We start from the raw sequence: 25654 nt of genomic DNA, 5'->3' as shown, positions 1-25654 counted from the left end.
CTTTCAAACTCTGTTGAAATTGAATTACCCTTCACCATACTTACAGATGGCATGGGGTACTTTCCATAATCTCTTCTCTCAATGCAAATCAAACCAGCTTTTAGGCTAACTGAAATACATCCATGTCAGGTTGAATTTTTCCTCATTTTTTTTTAAATAAAGGCATTAAGATCAATGTTTTCCATTTCACCGATAGCCCAGTTACTCATCCTCCTCACACAGGGGGGTGGAAGCCATCGCTCAGTCACGATCTCCGAACTAGTGAAGCAACGTTATTGCACTGTTCACTTTTGCACTACCACCATTGCACACACACTACCATAGCACCTGATCCTGGTCAATGCATTACATGGTCAGTCCATATCACACCTTTGTAATCACTTCACATGTTCTTTACATTTTTACATGTCGGTGAGTGATTTTTATGCATGATTTTTATGTATATGAGATAATGTGTTGTGTTATGGTTGTATGAGCTACTGGATGTCTAAAATTTCCGGGGTGAATAAAGTATCTATCTGTCTACCTCTGCTCACCAAGCTGTAGAGTCCATGTGAGCATCTTCAACAGCTGCAGCCTCCACCTCTGCTCACCAAGCTGTAGAGTCCATGTGAGCATCTTCAACAGCTGCAGCCTCCACCGCTGCTGACCTGTGCTGTTTGGATACCCAACAAGCAGCCGGCAGCCAAGGCAACGCCCCGCAGATGGAATGTGACCGTACATCTGATCTTCAAATTGGTTTATATTATTTTAATGTTAATTTTATCCATTAGAAACCGTTCGTTAATTCATAAGGAAATTAATTTAACTGCAGGAAGTTATTTATTATAGTGGATGGAATCCACTATCTTGAAATCTCCTGGCTGCTTCTTCTTATAACCTTTTGTTTTTACCTTTTCAAAAATGAATGCGGCTCTAACTGCTTAAAGTAGACATGAAATAACCGTTGTGTAGGTCTGGAATTAGGCAAGGGAGTGATCATTTCAGATTTGTTGAAATGTTTATACTTTTTGAGAAATAGGGGATTAAAAAAGATAACTATTTTTCTCTCTATGACATGACAAAGGGGGCTCATTTACAAGGGTCGTGAAGTAATCAGGTGCGGGTCCACCGGCTGGCGCTCCCTAAACCACACATCCTGTAATTAATCGCTTTCGACCACACTGCTTTCAAGCATCTCTTCAAGAAAGTTTACGTTCTTGGTGTCTGCATCGTCCAACAAATTATGACGAAATGGACGTTTTCCTACCACACCCAATGTAAGTTACAATTAATTTGTGTATTTAATTCGAATAGAGTGAGTGAAGTCTGTTTAAAATGACTCGGCTAGTTAATCAAGTAAGCAAGCAATCTGGCGTTACCGGTCATCGATTAGCAACAAAATCGTAGCCGCTATTGGTTAGCAACATACTCGTAGCTGCTAGGCTACATCTAGAGAGGACGTCAAGTTTAACTCTAGCTGTTATTTTCAGGAATCTCCCCACCAACATTAAGCCAGCAGCTTTCCATCCACTATTGTAATTTCTCTGGAATTGCTTTCTAGTTTGTATTGTTCTTGCCCAGAACACAGTAATGTCAACAGCGACCAATCAGTACCCTGCAATATTTTCACCTCTCCTTTTGGCATCACCGAAGCTCGCTTGGAACCTCAACAGAAGTGATACCAGAAATAGTACCAGGTAGCAGTTTATGCTGATGAACAACCCAAAGTAGAGTCGAGGCGAGTTGAGCTGATACCATGCAGTGGAAAAGGGACGTGTGTGTGTGTGTCACCAGGAGACAGAGGCTGCAGTGTTTCATGTGTTTATTTCTATAATGAGTTCATCATGCCCGCGAGCAGGTCCAGGCCACACACAGCTCCATGTCCACAGAGGGCCCACCACAGCACTCCCACCCACTCCACCCACTCCTGGAGCCCACCAAAGCACTCCCACCCACTCCACCCACTCCTGGAGCCCACCAAAGCACTCCCACCCACTCCACCCACTCCTGGAGCCCACCACAGCACTCCCACCCACTCCACCCACTCCTGGAGCCCACCACAGCACTCCCACCCACTCCACCCACTCCTGGAGCTAGAGGGCCCACCACCCACTCCACCCACTCCTGGAGCCCAAGAGGGCCCACCACAGCACTCCTACCCACTCCACCCACTCCTGGAGCTAGAGGGCCCACCACCCACTCCACCCACTCCTGGAGCTAGAGGGCCCACCACAGCACTCCAGGAGTCATTGCAGGTGAAAAAAAATAAAACAAAACTAAACAAAAACAAAATATCATGAGAACAAAAGAACACAGTGCCCCCCCCCCCCCCAGTGAGGTACTAGATGCCCTAACCCAGAGTTATAAAAACAAGTTAGTCAGACCCTTCAGCTCAAACCACTAACAAAAAATACATTTCCTTTGGTCATGTAAAAAACAAACACACAAACAGGAAATAAATAAAGGGGAGGAGCCCCGCCTCGCCCCGCCATGGTAACGGCAGGGGGTGTAAGGCTTCCCGTCAGCGTCCTCAGGGTGTGTGTGTGTGTGTGTGTGTGTTTGTTTGCGCCGCACAGCAGAAGCTGAGGAGGAGGAGGAAAGTGCAGAAGGCCACCAAGGGCAAAGGTCACGACTCAGAGTCCCCAGCCCGGTGCATGCTGGGAGCCGGGCGTCAGGTGTTCGTCTGCAGCATGCCACATACATACACTCAATCACTCACATACACGCGCACACACACGCAAACAGACACATACACCATGCCACACACTCTCATACGTCTGCAGCATGCCACATACACACACTCACTCACATACATACACACAAGCACATGCACGCATACTCACACGCATACAGACGTATACGCACGCATACTCACTCAAACACACACACACGTCTGTCATACACACAAGCACATGCATGCATATTCACTCACTCACGCACGCAGTCACACAGCTCATCTGCCACAAACACACGCGCGCCATCGGCCCGTCTGCAGCATGCCAGGGAGCAGGGTTTGATGGACAGATCCCGCCGGCTTTGCCATGGCGACGCACGGCTGTGCCCTCAGACCCCGGGCATTGCCATGGCGACGCGTGGCTGTGCCCTCAGACCCCGGGCATTGCCATGGCGACGCGTGGCTGTGCCCTCAGACCCCGGGCGATGGCGCGTCGGGGTCGGGCTCGTAGTTGCTGCTGTTGCCGTAGTGCTGCACGGCGGGGCCTGGCGGGGGGGCGGCGTGCGGCGGCAGGATGTCCAGCTCGTCCACCTGAGGCCCGGGGTGCAGCGCCACCAGCTGGTCCTGCGGGATGTCCGCGGCCGCCGCCGCCAGGTTAGTGATGGACTTGCTCTTGACGCACTGGAAGTCCACGTGCCGGCTCTTGCCCTCCTCCTTCTCCCACGACATGCGGATGAACGGACGCTGCACGTAGTTGTAGATGACCTCCGGCCGGCCGCCAGGACGCTTCTTCACCTTCTCCTTATACGTGGGGTAACCTAACACACACACACACACACACACACACTTAGTTCACTTAGTACACACTCGTAGACAGAGAGCTCTTTACATGCACACACACTTAGTTCACTTAGTACACACTCGTAGACAGATAGCTCTTTACATGAGGCCAGATCTGTGAGGCTGATTCTGCTGTGTGCAGGGTTTACTTGCATTGGCGAGTAAAATAAAAAGGTCTTTCGCCACTGGCGGGTTGCTAACATAAGATTGCTTCACTGTAAACTTTCTGCACCGCAACAAAGCATTTGTGAACTTTGTCATCACATAAGTTTGTGGACTAGGTTTTGCATTTACTAGTGCAGTGCCCGTTCAAACATGCCATTCCTGAAGAAAACCCGTAGCTCAATTACATGCCCACAGGTATGCCTGCTTTAAAAATAGGATGATAGGGAAACATCATTCCAGCTAAGCATTCAATAATGAATACTGAATATTATAATATATTAGCCTATAATTAATGTGGCCTCTAATACATGTGTAATAAATTTAGGCATGGCTGCATGTGACTTTTCTACAGATCAGAATGACAAGCCTAACAACTGTTTTGAGTTAAGTCTAAATGTGTATTAAGCTTACTGAATGACTTCCTAATGCTATTCGAAGCGTCAGTTTATTGCACATACTTTTATTTTGAGTGGTCACTACATACCCGTGTTTGTTGGCGTGTTGTTGCAAAATCCGCGTAATCATTTTATGCAAGCAAACTGCATACAGGGAGTCTTTATTGTTGGTCAGACATGATAATCATCTTAACCCACAAGCGGTTCCCGAGTAATCCGTTTTTTAAATTGCGACTGACTATCATCAAAGTGAGACCTAGCAACTGTCAGTACACGATCATGGGGTGGAGCTCCCCTGAAACTGGACCCCTGGGAAACAGTGCAGTGCAGCGATAAATGTCCTACGTAAATAAGCATATTTAGAAATATGCATTCAAAAATCTTCAAAATCCAGAGTGCACACCTTTGTGCCACGCGCGAGCCACATACGAAATCTTAGGTCAAGTCTGACAAACGGTCAGCGAGATATGCGTGCCACAGACACACACACAGACGCTTACTTGCTTGCTTTATGGATAGATGAGTGACCCTCACTGTCAAGTGAGTATGCTAATAATGCTGACGTAGTCAACATATTAAGTAGCAGTGTTTGCATTTTTCTTTACAAACTCAAAACATCTACTGTATAAACTGAAAAATGTCTCAAGATTTTGCTTTACTTTGAATCACTGCACTAATATCTAGTTGCATTATCAGTATTTCTGAGAATTGCTTCACATCTGTTGCATGGAGTCAACCAACTACTGGCACCTATGAACAGATATCCCTAGGTTTTGCCTCAGAAACAGCATTTTTGATGTCACCCCACAAGTTTTCTATAGGATTGAGGTCTGTGGATTGGGCTGGCCACTCCATAACGTCAATCTTGTTAGTCTGGAACCAAGACTTTGCTCGCTTACTGGTGTGTTTTGGGTCATTGTCTTGTTGAAACACCCATTTCAAAGGCATTTCCTCTTCAGCATAAGACAACATGACCTCTTCAAATATTTTGGTGTATTGAAACTGATCCATGATCTCTGGTGTGCAATAAATAGGTCTAACACCACAGTATGAGAAACATCCCCACAACATGAATTGTGCAGCACCATGCTTTTCGGTCTTCAGTGTCCTGTGGCTTGAATTCAGTGCATGTGAGTCGTTGGACAAACTGTCTGCGGCCCCCATGCACTGAGTTCAAGCCACAGTACACTGTGAAGGATCAGTTTCAATACATCAAAATATTTGAAGAGGTCATGTTGTCTTATGCTGAAGAGGAAATGTCTTTGAAATGGGTGTTTCAACAAGACATGGATCAGTTCTACACCTTTTTTCAATAATGACAATTTTGTGGCCGGTAGAAAAATATTTTGGCAGGTAAATTGTCCTGCTTACCCGCCATTGGCAGACAAGCAAAAAAGTTAATTTTATACCCTGTGTGTGTGTGTGTGTGTGTGTGTAGGAGCTTGAGAAGTCGTGGTCTCACCCTCTATGCCTAGTCGAATCTTCTTGAGTCCTCGCTCCTTTAGAACGGACTTGGCCACATCTCTGTTCTCGATGTACTTGAAGAAACGATAGAGTTTTGTACTGTAGATAACTGCAGAGAAAAACACAGGCTGTTAGGAGAGAAGGAAGGAGTGTGTGTGCTTTAGGACTTATGCTTCATATCACACAGGCTGTTAGGAGTGTGTGTGCTTTAGGACTTATGCTTCATATCACACAGGCTGTTAGGAGAGAAGGAAGGAGTGTGTGTGCTTTAGGACTTATGCTTCATATCACACAGGCTGCTAGGAGTGTGTGTGCTTTAGGACTTATGCTTCATATCACACAGGCTGTTAGGAGTGTGTGTGCTTTAGGACTTATGCTTCATATCACACAGGCTGTTAGGAGTGTGTGTGCTTTAGGACTTATGCTTCATATCACACAGGCTGTTAGAAGAGAAGGAAGGAGTGTGTGTGCTTTAGGACTTATGCTTCATATCACACAGGCTTAGGAGTGTGTGTGCTTTAGGACTTATGCTTCATATCACACAGGCTGTTAGGAGTGTGTGTGCTTTAGGACTTATGCTTCATATCACACAGGCTGTTAGAAGAGAAGGAAGGAGTGTGTGTGCTTTAGGACTTATGCTTCATATCACACAGGCTTAGGAGTGTGTGTGCTTTAGGACTTATGCTTCATATCACACAGGCTGTTAGGAGTGTGTGTGCTTTAGGACTTATGCTTCATATCACACAGGCTGTTAGGAGAGAAGGAAGGAGTGTGTGTGCTTTACTGTGCTCTGGTCGCCCCGTCAAGGACGCTTGTCAAAAAAGTCCAGGGAAGCTTTGGGCGGTTTGCCCGCTCTGACGTGACGGCATTTTACGTTCGATCTTAATACTTCCGTCTATTCGATTGGTTGCTGGTCGTTGATCACTGAACCGCATCATAGCTCATTACCATAAAGTTGACTGACTTTCAACTTTCTGCTTGACGCTCAAGTCGCTAAAACGGCCAAAACGCAACGCCGACGGATTTGCCGCTTCTGGCAGCTGAGAGAAGCTGGCTTCCATTGGACGTACAGCTAGGACTTCCATGCGTCATATCACACAGGCTGTTAGGAGAGCAGAAAGGAGTGTGTGTGCTTTAGGACTCCCATGCTTCATATCACACTGATTTTCTGCAGAAGGTTCTAGAGCAGGGCTTCACTCAGAACTCCCGACGATTTTTCACACAGATCTCCGTTTCCCAAGGTCACCCGGTACCAGAGGTGGGACAAAGTCACTGTTTGGCAAGTCACAAGTAAGTAAAGTCTCAACGCTGAAGTCCGAGTCAAGTCCCAAGTCAAGTCTTACCAAGGTCAAGTTGACTCCAAGTCCTTTTTTTTTTTTAGAGTCCTAAACAAGCCAGTCATATTATGCAACCACATATTAATATGTCATTAGTGGCGTAACAACCCAATGGTGGGCCCAGGTGCGAGAGCGCTACGCGGGCCTCATACCGACATTCTTTGGCCCAGGATGAATTAGCTCTGATACATGCAATACACTTTAAGGGTGACTTCAATTGTTTATGCAAAGGGCCTGAGGCACCGAAGTAGTTTAGTAGTTACAGATTACAATTTCAAATAAAAAAACACACGACTACATATCCATTACATGTCAAAACATTTAAAAAAATATTTTATTAACAGCCTGCAGGCCAGGGTAATCTAATATTACTGCATTAACATCAACTCGCATGGAATTATGGGAACACTCAATGCGCCTCTTCAACCCTCTGCTGAAACTGCAAGCGTAGATTGCTTGCTTATAAACTCGCACTGCGCAGAAACAAAACTTAATGTAGCCTAACTTATTTAACCGTGCAGAAACCAAATAAAATCATTCATATGCATATAATCCCCAATATGAGTGAATTAGGGCATTAGAAGAAGGCCATCTTACGAGCCTTTCGTTGTGCAAAATCGTCAATGATGTTCCCAATATTTAATGCTGGCTCTCGTATTTTCAATACACAGGATAGCTAACCCACTGAGCCTCTCCTGCCCCATGCTGCTCCTTAGGTAGGTCTTAATAAGTTTGAGTTTGGAAAAAGATTGCTCAGCTGTTGCCAGTCACAGGCAATGTCAGAAACAACATGAGAGCAGTACACACTTCCCCGAATGTCATAATCTACACTGTCATAATCTACCACCAGCATTTTGGCAAGTTGAAAAATAGATGACTTCTGTGAAATCTCTGCTTCAAAGCAAGACCTGAATGAGAGGAGTTGTGTTGGGAATGTCGGTGCAATGTCCCTGCTATAATGGTCTTACAAACGTCTTGCCTTTTCAAGCAGTTCATCATCACCTGCAAGTTGAAGGGTCAGGACGTAAAGACTCAAACACATGACAAGTTTCCCGCATACTTGCAAATCTTTGGGAGAGCTGACTGATTATGATGTCCAGAGTTGCATTAAATCTCTCTGCATCGGTTAAGCGCTCATCTTCCGATAGTTCGTCAAAGTGACGCTTCACTCTCCGCGCTCTAACGTTTTCAAAAAAAGGAGGCAGGGCGGGGGTAGCGACGGGCCCCGGGAGGTCACGGGCCCTGGTACGACTGCACTTGCTGCACCTACTATAGTTACGCCACTGAGCTAATAATTATTTTAGCCACAAACACTTCGCGATGGAGCATACAGTGTGTAAAAATTGTATTTGGGGCTCTCTTCTATATGAGAGCTATCACTTTACTATTATTCCCAGTCATTATCATGGAAAATATAATGTTCAGATATGCGACACATTATTATAATGGCATTGTATAACAACCCTCATATTAATAGGTATATTTTACATTTTTCAAATGTATTTATTTGTTGCTTTTATTTTTCCTTCCAACTTGCTGAGGCCCCCCCTGGCACCCCCCACTTTGAAAACCACTGACCTAGGGGACACAATGAAAATAAATTAACACTCCCCTCAATGTCAATACTTATTTCTTTGCATTGATGTGCGACTATAGAGTTGATGAACTCCGGAGATATGCAAATTCCTTGCTGCAGACATTGCAGAGGACTTTATTTTCAACACCATCAGGCCGTTTTTAAAAAGTAAATGTTCCAATCAATGATCCAGGCAGCACGTTTTCTTCTCTCTCCTTCATTTTACAGTCTAAATTTTACTGACTAGAACGGCTCGGGGTCAAAGGTCATACGGAATCGATTAATCTGCACTAATTTTTTTAACCAGTTAATTTTTCTCAAATGAATTAATAGAAATTAATCAGTTATTTTGACAGCCCTAATATATATATATATATATATGTGTGTGTATATGTATGTGTGTATATGTGTGTGTGTGTATGTATATGTGTGTGTGTGTGTGTGTGTATGTATATGTATATGTATATGTGTGTGTGTGTATATATGTGTGTGTGTGTATATGTGTGTGTGTGTATATGTATGTGTGTATATGTGTGTGTGTGTGTATATGTGTGTGTGTGTGTGTGTATATGTGTGTGTGTGTCTCACTCTGAGAATACTCCTCTCCCATCTGTGGTGGGTACTCCTCGTCCCAGTCGACCACGTCGTCGTCGGTGAGCACTACGATGTGGCACTCCCTCTCCCCGCTCTGAGCACTCGCCACCATCAGGGGCAGCACCATCTCCTCCAGGTACGCCTCGAACTGACGCCGCGCGCCGTCATTAGACAGCTCGTGCATCAGCGCACCTGACACACACACACACACACACACAGAAGGATGGGGTCAGCCCGATACACCATCCCAGTCATGTACAGATACAGAGAGGCCGAGGTGTGTGTGCACTCACTCAGCTGTAAACATGTGTTTGGGATTAACTCACTGAGCTGTACTGTATAGAGGAATGTGTGTGTGTGTATTCCCTCAGCTGTTGAGAGTTGTGTGTGTATATTCACTCAGCTCTAGAAGTGTGTGTGTATTTACTGTTCTCTAGAGATGTGTGTGTTTCTTGTTATCTAGGTGTGTGTGTGTGTATTTACGGTTTTCTAGAGGTGTGTGTGTGTATTTACTGTTCTCTAGAGAGGTGTCTGTGTTTCTTTTTATCTAAGTGGGTGTGTGTGTGTGTATTTACGGTTTTCTAGAGGTGTGTGTGTGTATTTACTGTTCTCTAGAGAGGTGTCTGTGTTTCTTTTTATCTAAGTGGGTGTGTGTGTGTGTATTTACGGTTTTCTAGAGGTGTGTGTGTGTGTGTGTTTACTGTTCTCTAGAGGTGTATGTGTGTGTGTATTTACGGTTTTCTAGAGGGGTGTGTGTGTGTATTTACGGTTTTCTAGAGGTGTGTGTGTGTTTACTGTTCTCTAGAGGGGGGTGTGTGTGTATTTACGGTTTTCTAGAGGTGTGTGTGTGTGTGTGTTTACTGTTCTCTAGAGGGTTATGACATCTCAATGTTATTACCAGCGGTTATGTCCCAGGGTTATGACATATCAAGGTTATTACAAGCGGTTGATAGCAATTTGATTGTTTCAGCACACTCCGAAGAGACCCAAGGTTAGTGTGTCAACACGTGTGTGTGTGTGTTTGTGTGTGTGTGTGTGTGTTTTTGCGTCTTGGTATGCTGGACATGACATTTGGGGGTGTGGCTACATCGTCGATTCTACCTTTGAGTTTGAAGTTCGAGACTGAGATGTTGTGACACTCTTAATATATTCACTTACTCACTGAGCTCTAGAAACAGGGGTGTGTGTTGATGGTGCTGTAGATTATTGCTTTTCTAAAACTACACACACCTGGAGAGGTTTCATGGAGTCAGATCACAGAAACAAACATGCACTAATTTATCCCATAGAAAATCACCGTTCTTCTCCCAAACAAAACAGTTCCACAGTAACAATGGTTGCCAAGCGACACACCGCTACAGTTTTGTTTGGCACCGTAACACTGATGTTCGCAGAGCTTTGAATGCGGCTTAGCCAATCATAATCGAGGACCAGAACTATCTGTTTCAGAATGTGTGTGTTCACTGAGGTCTCTACATTTGATGGTGCTGTAGTCGAAGGAGAGAGAGAGTGTGTGTGTGTGTGTACTCACTGAGGTCTCTACACTTGATGGTGCTGTAGTCGAAGGAGAGAGAGTGTGTGTGTGTGTGTGTGTGTGTGTGTACTCACTGAGGTCTCTACACTTGATGGTGCTGTAGTCGAATGAGAGAGTGTGTGCGTGTGTGTGTGTGTGTACTCACTGAGGTCTCTACACTTGATGGTGCTGTAGTCGAATGAGAGAGAGTGTGTGTGTGTGTGTGTGTGTGTGTGTGTACTCACTGAGGTCTCTACACTTGATGGTGCTGTAGTCGAATGAGAGAGAGAGTGTGTGTGTGTGTGTGTGTGTGTGTGTGTGTGTGTGTACTCACTGAGGTCTCTACACTTGATGGTGCTGTAGTCGAAGGAGATACAGAGGTAGTCACACGCCTCTCTGAGCTCAGGGATGGAGATGCCATCAGGACAACGGATCACACCGGACCTGTAGTAGTCCTGCTCAACACACACACACACACACACACACGCAAGAGAGGGTTAATACACACAGAACGGATCACATCAGACCTGCAGTAGTTCAGGTCAACACACAAACACACACACACATACACTCACACAAACAGGAGAAGGATAATACTCACACTTGCACATGCACACACACACTCAGACCTGCAGTAGTCCTGGGGGGTAATCAGAAAGGAGGTTTAACAAACAGAGATAAACTCTAAACTCTAGGCTGTCTGAACCCGTGATGACTAGAACCCAAGCTGTCGGTTCTAAAACACAATCAACCTAGACGTTCACGGCGAACTTATGAAGACATCATCAGTGAAGCCTACAAAGTGAAGTGATGCTGACCTGCCAGTTGGTGCAACTTCACTGTAAAGATCCTCATGGGTTTGTGGTGCAACTTCACTGTAAAGATCCTCATGGGTTTGTGGTGCAACTTCACTGTAAAGATCCTCATGGGTTTGTGGTGCAACTTCACTGTAAAGATCCTCATGGGTTTGTGGTGCAACTTCACTGTAAAGATCCTCATGGGTTTGTGGAAACCAACGCAGTTACGGCAGAAACGCTTAAGCGCAAAGCAAACGACTGACAGTTGCGTTGCTGATCAACTCTGCGTCTCCAACACCGTACAAAAACACTCCCAGTCTTAAAAAAACCGAGAGCGTTCGCCGATGCACATAATTTGGAGGCAAAAAGTATAAAAGTCAAAAAGTATTTGGAGGTATAACGTATATTTAAAAAAATCTTTTATCCCAAATGCCATCAGCATTCTTAACCAAACTAAGTGACGCCACACACACCTGACTCAGCTGCTGCTGCAGGTATTTAGGCCTGAACTCATTTATTCATTTCCTATCCTTTGTGGTTACTTGTTTTAATGACATCTTCAACGTAGGGCTGCACGATTATGACCAAAATGATAATCACGATTATTTTGATCAATATTGAGATCACAATTATTTATCACGATTATTAATTAATTTTAGTGACAAAAATATTTTTTCCCTAAACATATTGGACTTGCTATCTGGCTCACCCAAATTCTTCCCCTCACATTTACTCCCCTAAATTACTGCAAATATAAATTTGACTGCGACTTCCAAACTTCCAAATAACTTCCAAACAAATGTTTTGTGCGTGCTACTTTGTTAATATTTTGGAAAACGCCCACCGGGAATCCTCCCAACGCTCCCCATTAGCCACTTAAGCTCTGCTTCGTGTTCATGAGTTTACTGTAATCGTTAGTCCAGCGGTGTCCAAACTTTTTGACTGAAGGGCCACATTGGGTTTTGAAAATTGGCCAGCAGGCCACACACAAATAATAATAATAATAATGTTTTGTATTATTTAAATGACAAAATAATTTTGTTGTAGAAAATTAATTTCTTAAGAAATACTGTTAATTTGATGCTGTTTAATTCATTTATAAATGGTGCACTGTCACTTTAAGACTCTGCCAGCTCCACTCAAATATAGCCTATGGCTAGTGCTGTGCCTATGGCTGTGCCCTCTCACAGTTTATAAATGGTCAGTAATGGGAACTACTGTTGCCATCGCCCTCTCTCCCACGCTCAAATGAGTCCCCAATTAAATGGACTAGCATAACGTAGTTAGATCTGCTGCAATGGAGATACTATGTATCTCGATGTGACAAGCTGTTTTGACATTGACATTGTAAACGTTCTCTAAGAAGAGTGTAAAGCAGTTTGCAGTAGCCTAAAGTTAACCACAACGTCGTCTATAGCTGGAAAAAAATAGCGAGCGGCCTATGATAAACTAATAAGTGCATGGCTGGCCGCAGTTTGGACACCCCTGGTTTAGTCATTCGTTGATATGTAAAACACTGACGTGTAGGCTACATTTTCATTATTGTTCACTCGTTTTGAGTAGGCTGTGTCTTGAAACGCATATGCATTGTAGGTTGCACATGTAGCTAAAATACATGAATAAAATTCACGGATCCCGTTGTTAGCTCAACTCTTATTACAGTATAGGCTATCAGAGGAAGCAAACAAGGACTAAAAGTTAACGTGATAAAAAAGGCATGTGTGGTTTACGTCATGTGATGTGTTTCACGGTATGAGTTGAGAGCCCTGCTTTGCTTATATTTTTGGTTAACTTAACTTGCCTGAAATCCGAAATATTTTCGAACAATGGATGATCCGCTTCGAGGGACAAGCTCTTGGCCTTCTGCTGTGCCACACATTTGATTTTTGATCGTCGTTTATTGTATAGTCTAACTAGCCTACTAATAGTTAACATAATGTCACAGTGTCCACAGTGCATCAGGCTGAGCAGTGCAGGGAACAGCTGTCATTGGTAGGCTGCATGCAGGCACATGGTCAGACAGGTTTAAGGAGCGCTTGATTTGTTTTGTAGCGGAGCGTTCTATGGGTTGCCAGGTTGGTTCTATGGGTAGAGCACGCATTTGAAATATCGCTCGATCACGCAAATTTGATCGTGGGAAGCCAAAATCGTGATCGTGATTAAAATTCGATTAATTGTGCATCCCTACTTCAACGTGTCTATGTTGTCTGTGTGTCCATCTGTCTTGTGTGCCTGCTGAGCCAGAGACAAATTCCCACCATGGTGGACAGTAAAGGTTTATTTTATTCCAATCTATTCTAATTGAGGGCAGATCCATGATGCGTAACGTTAAAATTGTAGGGATGGAGAATGTTGTTCAAGTATGTTAAGGATTCCACTGAAAAGCACTAGTGCTCTGGCAAAATCTCGTTTGAATAAGACTGGAGTCATGTCATGGTGTTATCACCCTCTCACTGTGAATAGCATGGATGATTTGTCCAGGGAGGTATTCCAGAAAGCACAACACACACACACACATGCGTAAGAAGGTTCGCACACACACACACACAAACACACGCACGCACACACAGTCTCACCAGGATGGCTCTGAAGACGGTGGAGCTGATGCCCTCGGCAACCTCAAATTCTCCCTTCTCATTGGGCCGTGTGAAGTTGTGCTCTCGACCAGAGCCAAACATCCTGCACACAAACAAACAAACAGCTTCACACACAAATAACCACTTCATGGACACACAAATAAACGCTTCATGCACACACAAATAAACACTTCATGCACACACAAATAAACACTTCATACTTCATGCACACACAAATAAACACTTCATGGACAACTTTAGGAACAGCGCTGTCTATATGAGAGTCTCAGCTCCCCACAATAGTGTTAGGCTGTTAAATGAATATGGAGGGGTGTGTGTGTGTGTGTTTCACATGGCCCTCACTGCCCTTGGCTCTGGCCATGATGCTCCTTTACCAGTGACATGTTGACTCCACTGTGGCCTGGGTGCCCTGGTGAAAGCCTTCACTTTACCCTGCAGCCATGTGTTGCAGTCTACCCAGACCAACCTGCAGCCATGTGTAGCCATGTGTTGCAGTCTACCCAGACCAACCTGCAGCCATGTGTTGCAGTCTACCCAGACCAACCTGCAGCCATGTTGCAGTCTACCCAGACCAACCTGCAGCCATGTTGCAGTCTACCCAGACCAACCTGCAGCCATGTTGTAGTCTACCCAGACCAACCTGCAGCCATGTTGTAGTCTACCCAGACCAACCTGCAGCCATGTTGCAGTCTACCCAGACCAACCTGCAGCCATGTTGCAGTCTACCCAGACCAACCTGCAGCCATGTTGTAGTCTACCCAGACCAACCTGCAGCCATGTTGTAGTCTACCCAGACCAACCTGCAGCCATGTTGTAGTCTACCCAGACCAACCTGCAGGTTGCAGTCTACCCTGATCTGTGTGCAAACACCAGCCTGGCTGAGTCCAGACCAACCTGCAGGTCTGGCTGGAAAGAAGCACACTGACGCCTGTTTCCAAACGTCCCCTTTTATGACTTCCACAGGGGTAACCAGTAGTGAAACAACTTACATTGTGGATTGAAGTCTTACCAAATCAAATTTTTATATGTTGGTTTAATGGACTGTCTGTGAAGGACAAAAAGAGCTTGAGCGACATTGTCAAAGTATGCTCAAAAATCACTGGTACCCAGTTAGAAGATCTCTGTTCTCTCTGGAAAACACGGGTGGTTCAGAAAGCAGAAAGAATATCTTGCCAAGCAAATCATGTACTCAGTAAAGAATTGGTTATCATGCAGTCAGGTCAGCGGTACCATGTGCCAATACGTAAAACTAACCGCTATGCCAACTCATTCATTCCCTCTGCTATTAGACTGTTAAATGAACATCATAGAAGACTGTTAAAAGAAAAGAATGCACATAACTACAACAATACTGCTTCTTGGACTCTGCTGCTCTGTTCCGTCACTGGCAGGCGAAGTGTGTGTGTGTGTGTGTGTGTGTGTGTGTGTGTGTGTGTGTGTGTGTGTGTGTGTGTGTGTGTGTGTGTGTGTGTGTGTGTGTGTGTGGCTGTGTGTGTGTGTGGCTGTGTGTGGCTGTAGACAGGTGATGTATGACTGCTGCAGTATTTACTTATTTATTTGTCTATTTATTTTTCTTAACATTGCATACATTTATACAGTGTATGCTAATGCACTCTTTAACTTTTAACCCCTTAATGGATGGGTTGGCTGTAAACCGAATTGCCCCTCGGGGACTAATAAAGATATCTGAACTGAACTGAAATCGTTTCAGAAGTGCAGTAAACATATCTTTAGTGGTGCACGATATATCGGCCACCGATAAAATATCGGCCGATATGGTCATTTTTTTACACATCGGTATCGTTCCGATGTCAAAATAGGGCCGATGTGAACAGGCCGATAATCATTCCTGTGTATTTGACGTGTGTGTAGCGATCCAAGCGTGTTATCTGTCTACACTGAATCCGTTAAATATGCCCTTCTATTGCATCATATTTCTTATTTAAAATAGCAGAGCAACAAGACTGACAGAAAGAAGACACTGGGCATCTGACAAAAGTTCTTTCAAAACGTTGCGTTGTATCGCGCTGTTCGCGTTGCTTGCAGTCAAGTTGATGGCTGGCTTGCATGTCATGTCACGCCTAGCACTACATCTCTCGCAGTAGGCTAAATATAACTGTGTATCAGGCAGAATGTAGTTATATGGTCGTATTAGGAATTTAATAGGGCTGTAACGATTCAAAACTGAAATCGCAACACTCATATCCACAAACCTGTGTCGCGGTGTGAAAAGGCAGAACCAACACACCCTTTCTAGTGTCTAGCAGTGCTTTGCAGCTTACGCGGCCGCACAAACAACACACATCTCCCGCTTTACTTGGCGGTAGCCTACGTTGCTTTCATTGTAGACTTTACCAAACAGTATAAACCCCCTGTTAACCTTTCCTGCTTTGTTTCAGACCGTAGTCAGAAACGCAGGGGAGATTCGTTATTCGAGGGCCGATGTTATAAGATAGAATAACGTCGGGGTCACGGTCCCATTTCTGATGAGCAAAATACACGAGCTGAACTTTATGGAGTTTTATTTCGGACAGTAACACCGCTCACACTGTGTACAGAACTTGAACTTCCACACTCTCTGCTCCAGTCGCATACATACACTTCCTCACTCTATCTCCCTCCTTCCCAGCTTCCCACACACACACACACACACACACAGAGCTCTCTTAAAGGAGCCGCAACACTATTTTACAACACCCCTCTCTTTGCCCCGCTCTCTCTCGCTCACTCAATGGACACGCGCGACTCGGCCAACGCAATCCAAATAAAACATTACAATCGTGAAAGCAAGGACTCATAGAAGACGACTAGCTAAATTACTATTAAATCTGCTTAGCAACATTAGCATGCTGCACATATTTGTTTAAAACTCTTGGTTTCAAGTTGACTGATCATCTCAATACCAATGTTTCCCAAAAGTGCCTGTACCAAGGAGAACAAGTATTACCTTGAAACTTAAACACACATGGGGAAACTGAACAGTGCAATCAGTAGACTATGATAAGCTAGCCAACTATGCTACTTTGTTTACAATATTTCCAGGCTTCAACCACACAGCTGAATTAAAGAGGGAGAGTTGTAATATAAATAGTAGGCCTATAGTGTGCCATACCTATAGGCTAATCTGCATAAAGTGCTGTCATAAATATCAGACATTCAGTATTCTCTCTTTTTATATCAGGATATAAAATAATACAGATATATTCTATTATATTGTAATCCTCTGGTGTTCTAAGGTAGGCTATTGAAATGTTATTTAAAAAAAAGGCATTTTGGAAAATAGCTCTTTATTTGATTATCATAAGAATGTGTTTTTTATACAGATATATCGACATCGGTAAATATCGGTATCGGCCATAACAGCAATATTAATATCGGTTATCGGTATCGGCCACAATTTTCACATCGGTGCATCACTACATAGCTTTCTTGTAAACAAAGGTTTTAAATGCAGTTGTTTACTCAATTCCAAAGAAAATAGGCCTAGATGGGCCTGGGTTTAGGTGATGTGGAAAATAGGCCTAGATGGGCCTGGGTTTAGGTGCTGTGGAAACAGATGTCAATGGGATCCTTTCCAGACCGACCTGCAGAGCAAACTCAAATCTGCTTGCAGCTTCGTCTGGGTTCACCCAGGCCATGCAAAGACCCTAGAATGCTTCACACAGAGTGTGTGTGTGTGTGACACCTTCCCAGCATAGTGTTGGGCTGCACCGTGAATATGGAGAGGTCAACAACAAAGTGTGTGTGTGTGTGTGTGTTATACATATATATCTCACCTTCCCAGCATAGTGTTGGGCTGTGCGGTGAATATGGAGGGGTCCACTACGAAGCGTGTGTGTGTGTGTGTGTGTGTGTGTGTGTGTGTGTGCTTGTTTTATATATATATATATATATATATATATATATATATATATATGTATATCTTACCTTCCCAGCATAGTGTTGGGCTGTGCGGTGAATATGGAGGGGTCCACTACGAAGCGCGCGTGTGTGTGTGTGTGTGTGTGTGTGTGTGTGTGTGTGTGTGTGTGTGTGTGTGCTTGTTTTATATATATATATATATATATATATATATATATATGTATATCTTACCTTCCCAGCATAGTGTTGGGCTGTGCAGTGAATATGGAGGGGTCCACTACGAAGCGCGTGTTGTCCACGATGAGCGTGACCCTCTCGGCGGTCCTCTGGCGCGCAGTGCTGCCGTCTTTGGGGCTCTCGTACACAAACACCATCTCGCCGCCCACGCCCAGGGCCTTCGGGGGGCCCTCCACACACACACTCCTGCTGGTGGGGGACACACGCTGGGGCCGCGGGCTGCCTGGACGAGAGCCTCCCTCACGCTCTGAACATACACACACACGAGCAGACACACACAGGTGAGATTAGAGATGTGGTCACACACACACACACACACACACACACACACACACACACTAAGCTAAGCTAATGGTCAGAAGATGAGATTTGGTAAGAGTGTGTGTGTGTGTGTGTGTGTGTGTACTCACCGTTGTGTTGTCTTGTGGGGGACGTGATATTGCGGATGCAGGGTGTGAGTTGTCCCTCTCCTCGCTCGTGGGAGGAGTCTCGGGAGCGGTCGCTAGAGCGGCGTCGGTCACGTGAGCGATCATAGGCTCCTCCCCCACAGGCTCCACCTCCACCATACAGACTCATCTTCCGTTAGTTACACACGACACCTCAGGACCACTGCCACACACACACACACACACAGGCAAGTTTAGCAAATTAAACAATGATTGAGGACAGAACATTTTAGGTACAGATCTAGACATTGATAGCCAGCATCCACAGAGCGGTGCATTGTGGACCACAGAAAACAAGAACTGCACCATATCAGGGGGAGATCACCATCTGCTGTCTGGGACTGGACCAACATTGCTGTGTTAGTGTTAGTGTGTGGAGCTGTGTGCTAAAGTGTACTCAGTGTGTGTGTGTGTGGAGCTGCGTGCTAAAGTGTACTCAGTGTGTGTGTGTGTGTGTGTGTGTGTGTGTGTGTGGAGCTGCGTGCTAAAGTGTACTCAGTGTGTGTGTGTGTGTGTGTGTGTGTGTGTGTGGAGCTGTGTGCTAAAGTGTACTCAGTGTGTGTGTGTGTGGAGCTGCGTGCTAAAGTGTACTCAGTGTGTGTGTGTGTGTGGAGCTGCGTGCTAAAGTGTACTCAGTGTGTGTGTGTGGAGCTGCGTGCTAAAGTGTACTCAGTGTGTGTGTGTGTGTGTGTGTGTGTGTGTGTGGAGCTGTGTGCTAAAGTGTACTCAGTGTGTGTGTGTGTGGAGCTGCATGCTAAAGTGTACTCAGTGTGTGTGTGTGTGTGTGGACCTGGTTCTAAAGTGTACTCAGTGTGTGTGTGTGTGTGTGGAGCTGCGTGCTAAAGTGTACTCAGTGTGTGTGTGTGTGTAGATGCGTGCTAAAGTGTACTCAGTCTGTGTGTGTGTGTGTGTGTGTGGAGCTGCGTGCTAAAGTGTACTCAGTGTGTGTGTGTGTGTGTGGAACTGCGTGCTGAAGTGTACTCAGTGTGTGTGTGGAGCTGCATGCTAAAGTGTACTCAGTGTGTGTGTGTGTGTGTGGACCTGGTTCTAAAGTGTATTCAGTGTGTGTGTGTGTGTGTGTGTGGACTGCAGTCTGAACACTCAGCTGCAAGTCTGGTGGAGCTGGAATTCCAGGCATCTCAATCCAACCTGCCTCTGTGGTCACACGCCTACCCACCCCTCTCTCTCGCTCTGTAATGTGTTTGATAAAAGCGATCCATAATGGATAGTGAACTACCATCAAACCCCACACAGCATGTAAGGGAGTAATGAAAGCCAAGCTCTCCTTGCTGAGCCCACTGGTTCCTGTTTGGCAGAGTGTTCATGTAAAATAACCAGAAGGAAAGCTAATCTGCTGTTTACGGCTTAAAAGGTTCTAAAAGAACTAAAAGCTCCCTTAAGAGGAGACACTACAGGTGAATAGGGTAAATGTTTTAACTAGCAGATATCACTATGAAACTTCTCCAGTTGATTACTTATTACTGTAAAACTTCAAATAATAGATGAGTCCCAAATAGACGCCCGTCTCTTAAACGCCTGGTGTGGCTACAGTTTTGGGTTAAAGCCCGGTCTCAAACAGAGACCTGGTCTTTTTTTTAGTTTCGGGTTGTATTTAATCTTCTAAAACCAGTCATATCATCTGTTTAAGCCAGTATGGTGCAGACTGTGCACGCTAATGTTATGGTCAGATGGCATTAAAAGACTGCGGAGGGGGAAAGCTAGAGTTCCAAACTGTATAACTTTTTCCAATATGAACTATGCCTATATGTCCGACTTTCGACATTGTTCAATTTATCCCTTTTGTTTTAAATTTGCGGTTAGGCCGATGGTAAGCTTGTTTTTATGCTGGCAACAAAACAAAAGGGTTCACGAACATTATTCTTTATTCTAAATGCGTGGCGATAAAAAGAGAGAGCAGTAGGCTATTATTTGAAATGTAAGCTGATTTGGCAAATAAAATACGGAAGAAACGATATGGTTCATGTTCTCTCATGCTGATTCATTCGTGCCGAAAAGGAGGGAGAAGGAAACATTACGCACTTTTGCATAAATAATTCCTGAACGGTTTTGGTCAGGGCTGAAAATGCAACTGTATTTGACAGAGGGCAGATTTATGGATATCCACTTTTGTTATCCTGTAAATCAGAATAAGCTGTCAATCGATAGGAATAATATCAACAAACCCCTCTGTAAAAATCTTTTAATTATAGTTAGGCATAAGACTAGAAAGTTTGGTGTATGAAAGTGCTTCTGAAGTGGAGATTTCGTGCTCAGAGTGGGAGAGGACACATCTGAGGTTTTGGACACAGTGCATGTAAAAAACAATGTTTAGAGAGCTGGTGACAAATTTTAACTGCTCAAAATCAGCTCTTGCTGAAGTCTTGCTGCTCGCAGAAGATCGTCTTTAATGTTACTGGGTCACCGAGGTATACATTACAGTGTTTCCCACAGAATTGTATCCTATTTGTGGTGGTAGGTTTGCAGAATTAACTTAAAGGCAACAGTTTTTAACAAATTAGCGCAGAGTGATTATGATGCTAACCAGATTTAAGCACAATGTAGTACAACCTGGAAAATCATTGTGTGGTGGTCAATGTGATATTGTGGTGGGCCGCCACAAATAAGTCAATGTATGGGAAACATTGCATTAACACCCTGACTGGTCACCGAGGTATACATTAACACCCTGACTGGTCACCGTGGTATACATTAACACCCTGACTGGTCACCGGGGATACATCAAGACCCTGACTGGTCATGACAACAGCATTATAGTAACATATAAACAGCTTTCGATATGAAGGGGTTAAGCCTGGTGGGAACTGGTAGAACACTCTCTCTCTCTCTCTCACACTCTCTCACACTCTCTCTCTCTCACACACTCTCTCTCTCTCTCTCTCTCTCTCTCACACACTCTCTCTCTCTCTCTCTCTCTCTCACACACTGTCTCTCCAGGGGGAAGGGGGAAAATCAAAACAGGAAATTCCAGCAACATGGCTGAGACAGAGTCAGAAACGTGTGTGTGTGTGTGTGTGTGTGTTCCTTGTATTGTTCAGTGTGTGTGACTACCCCTGTGCGGTGACGCTGTTGGGTGGAGCTGCATTTTGCTCACTTCCTCATAGTCACATCTACACAGGGACCACAGCTTTACTTGGGCAGGGAGGAACAATCACTCACATAATCTAAACATACTCATACATAAGCTGCATTCAGACCTACGTGTAAGACCTGAGGTGGTTAAACGAATGTTAAACAGTTTGGCCGTATATCGGAAAAACATAAACGACTAATTGGAAGTCCGAACTTAGCCGGCTGTTCTACTGCTCCCCTCCTAGTATTTCCGAGGGACATTATGTAAATGAGCTTGTGTCTGTACAAAGCGAAGAACATGCGGAGATTCTGTTCATGTGCGTGTTCAACCTGTTCAACCACATGGAGATTCTGTTAATGTGCGTCGGTCTCGTTCACACATGACCGTATAATGTCAGCATGTTAGCATCATATCGGAATCACCCGAAGGGTCGGACCTCCGTTTGACAAAGCTCTGCATATACTCCGGAGGTTATATCTGAAAGCAGCTATACTCTTCCCATACTCTTACAGAATCAGACACATACTCTTCACATACTCAGAGTGTTAGGAGTATGTGTCTGACAGACACAGCCAAATACTCCTCAGAGACAGACAGACATAATCATAGCACCCTGGCAGAAGACAGACACATACTCTCCACATACTCATAACTGTGCAGAACTAAGACTGGTTGGAGTCACAGCCTTCCACCTCTCCTTTAACTCAGACATCAGGCCTGAGGCCTGCAGTCTGCACCAGAGAAGACCAGACAGTGATGAACGCTGTATTCTACCAGACACTGTTAAACAGGCTGTATTCTACCACTGACACTATTAAACAGGGTGTATTCTACCACTGACACTATTAAACAGGCTGTAGTCTCTACCACTGACACTATTAAACAGACTGTAGTCTCTACCACTGATACAGGCTGTAATCTACCACTGACACTGTTAAAACAGGCTGCAGTCTCTACCACTGACACTATTAAACAGACTGTAGTCTACCACTGATACAGGCTGTAATCTACCACTGACACTGTTAAATAGGCTGTAGTCTACCACTGACACTATTTAAACAGGCTGTAGTCTCTACCACTGTCACTGTTAAATAGGCTGTAGTCTACCACTGACACTATTAAACAGGCTGTAGTCTACCACTGACACCGTTTCTGGCCACCAAAGGTTACTCTGCTCCACATAACATCCACCATCAATTCTGGGCGGCTGGCCAAGCTGGCAGTGAGATGACCCTTGGCAAATCCCCTTGCGGTGACCACAGCAAAGTCCACGAGGTCGTAGGCCTGCACCCCGCACCCCCTTTCCTCGTCCCCCTGGGAAGACTAATGTCAGCCGTCACTCACCTTGAGTGTGTTTGAAGTTCCCTGTTCCCGGTGCCGCTGGAATCACTCTCATATGACTGCGAGCCTACTGCCATCACACGCGCACACATAAATCCTCGCGGCGCTCCACTGCATTCATAATCTGTTGTCACAGGAAAGGAACGCAGTGCAAATGCTTTCAAACTCCCCACTGAGCCACGGGCGAAAACACAACTAACACCCCTGCATATTTGTCAAGACATCAAGGTTATAATTAACTGTTACATTAACAATTATTTACTGGCTAGCGCTACCTTGGGTGAATATAGGAATCAGTCAAAAGTCAAAAAAGTTATTGAGAACACACCATCCAAGGTACTGTTTGGAAATTAACTTTTAGAAAGTTGGTTGGAAGCTGTTTCAAAACCCACATAGCACCCCACAACTACTCACACATGTCTTTTACAAAATCTGCCACGCCTTCCATTGATTAAATTAATCGATAGGCTACTTTCTGGGAATTAAGCTCGTTACCGTTAGCTGTAACGTTACAGTTTTACTAGCTAACCTTACATGAATCCCTAATGTTTTGTAATAACTTTGTTATTTTAAAACACAAACGTATCAGATGAATCACTTCATTCCAAGCGAGGTGAAGTAAACTGGTTGTAACGTCAACATGACACTTATAGTTGCCTAATCCAACAAGCTCTACTGCTAAAAACAAACAGCTAACATAACCATTAGCAGCTAACGCTGGGTTTCTGTTGTCTTCATTGTTCAAATTCACGGAGCCGTTTGCTAACGTTAACGATTTAGCTAAAGCTAGTGTCGGTGGCTAGCTGACTAAGCTGGATATGGCTAACAGTTAACAGGGTCCTCAGACAGCTAACGTTAAAGAGCAGAATAGATTCGTGAAGCTATAACGTTATAGTCATACAATATGTCGTTTTAGATTACCAGGTCGTCGTTTTAACCCAATCACATCGTAATTCGAATATATGCAAATTGATCCTCGACAAAATACAGAGTTAGCTGGAAGCTACAGCTAAACCTGACAGATGTTGTTATCGCAAGCTAGCGTTAGTTAACAATAGCTATGCTAACGCAAAACCCACCCAAGACACAGAACGTTATCTTAGAAGAAATATCGAGGTCATTATGTGTATCAAACCTTACCTTTTAAGTAACGGTTGTAAACGTATTTCGTAGAATATGTCGATACCAGAAGGCGATTCACCTTCTCTGCATTTTCCACGAAAAGGCGACGCAACAGTGATCCCACTGTTAACAGGAAGTAACAACTAAAATGACAGGTCTCGCGATAAGAGTGACTCCACAGAACTTCCTAACCAAACAAACAGCTGATTTCATACATGGATTAGTGTAATGGCAAAACCAAAACTGTGAATAACTGAAACCGTGTGTAGCCTATTTTTAGTTTGACTATTTATGCTTTATTGCTTTCCATTTGCCTTTGGAGGTTTGCTCTGGCTGTTCTTTTACTCATTGGCTCTTTGTAGGCATAATTGCAAAGAGGTGACTGTGGATGACAGTGATGTTGATAATGATGATGAAGATGACAACCATGACAATGATGAAGGTGACATATTGCTATGCTAGGTTGTGCGCTACATCTCTGATATTAGGGCTCTGGCCATGAATACAAATGGCACCCCACTACAGTAGCCTAAAGTATCTGTTTATGTTGAGTGTATGGGGATAAACTCATCTACAAACTAGCTACATAAAACGAGAGATTCTGCATGTCAAACAAAAGTAATTCTTCTCCACACATTTCATATGTGGTTGAACAGCGGGGAACTTTAAGGAGCCTTGTTGTTGAGCTTGTTTTCCCCAGAACTGGCATTCACAAATGGCAAAGTCACAGTGTCACATAGTGGTCACATGTTTCAGAATGGATCAAGGGAACATCAGTAGGCAAACAGTAAACACATCAGATCAAGGGATCAGTAAACAGATCAGGAGTTTCTATTTCTATTCTATCTACAGTAAACAGATCATGACTGGCTCTGAAGAGACAGACATTTAGAGAGACTTAGAAAGAAAGAAATCCTCAGCAATCACAAGTAGAAAAAAAGGACTTTATCCATAATCAACAATGTGACATTGGCATGAAAAGGACTTACAAAATATGAATCTACAATAAGAAGATGAGAGAGTTTGGTCACATGAAGCACACTGAACCAGACTGAGCTTCATAGCAGGTAGTCTCCGAATAACACATTCAGCTTACATTCGACTAGTCATCAGCCACTGTCCAGTTTACTCCCTCACTGTAGCTAATAGTACATATTACACATAATATTACAGTTAACATATAGAAATACAAAATAAATAAATAAAATAATAATAAATAATGGTCAGTTTTGAAAACAAATATTTTCTTTATAAAGTCCTCCTTGTTTCACCTACTGAGTTGACAGTTCTGTTTTGCAGCCTCTGAAATCATGTGCTTGTCCAGGAATTGTGTCTCCTCCACACACACACACACACACACACACACACACACACACACACACACACACACACACGAGTGTAGAAAGGGACGTAGTCCGTGGCGAGGGTCCTATGTGAGGCGGTCATGTTGCTGGAGAGAGATCAGGGTCCGGTGTTTGCCCCGCTGGCCTTTCTGTGAGTCGTTGGGCGACGACGACAGGATGTTCTTCAGCTTCACCTGCAGCCAGTCCTGACGCTCGGCCACCTGCTTGTGCTCTCGCACGTTATGCATCAGCTGCACCTCGCTGATCGACCTCTTTCTG

At 44.3% G+C, this 25654-nt stretch overlaps 1 protein-coding gene across 4 annotated transcripts; it reads right to left on the bottom strand.

The window, feature by feature from the left end:
* Window positions 1–2072: 2072 nt before the first annotated feature.
* LOC143132159 (BTB/POZ domain-containing protein 10-like) lies at window positions 2073–23030 on the bottom strand. Of its 4 annotated transcripts, XM_076291504.1 has the most exons (9): window positions 22914–23030; window positions 18443–18641; window positions 18027–18279; window positions 13914–14016; window positions 11142–11180; window positions 10875–10995; window positions 9022–9219; window positions 5519–5629; window positions 2073–3474 (listed from the first exon to the last, which is right to left on the bottom strand). In XM_076291504.1, the coding sequence occupies exons 2-9, from the start codon at window positions 18606–18608 to the stop codon at window positions 3128–3130; spliced, it is 1338 nt and encodes a 445-aa protein (XP_076147619.1). In that variant the 5' UTR covers window positions 18609–18641; window positions 22914–23030; the 3' UTR covers window positions 2073–3127. The 4 variants fall into 4 exon arrangements, with proteins under 4 accessions (XP_076147619.1, XP_076147621.1, XP_076147622.1 ...); XM_076291505.1 differs by lacking the exon at window positions 11142–11180 and having other exon boundaries at window positions 2075–3474; XM_076291506.1 differs by lacking the exons at window positions 11142–11180; window positions 18027–18279; window positions 18443–18641; window positions 22914–23030 and adding an exon at window positions 17711–17765.
* Between the last annotated feature and the right edge of the window lie 2624 nt (window positions 23031–25654).

Source organism: Alosa pseudoharengus, unplaced genomic scaffold (assembly GCF_046254945.1).
Source record: "Alosa pseudoharengus isolate Yale_2024_CS ecotype anadromous, Long Island Sound unplaced genomic scaffold, YU_APseudo_1.1 YU_APseudo_1.1_scf_19, whole genome shotgun sequence".
Taxonomy (NCBI): Eukaryota; Metazoa; Chordata; class Actinopteri; order Clupeiformes; family Clupeidae; genus Alosa; species Alosa pseudoharengus.
The sequence above is the reverse complement of the archived record's forward strand: the minus strand, read 5'-3'. Positions and strand labels throughout refer to the sequence as shown.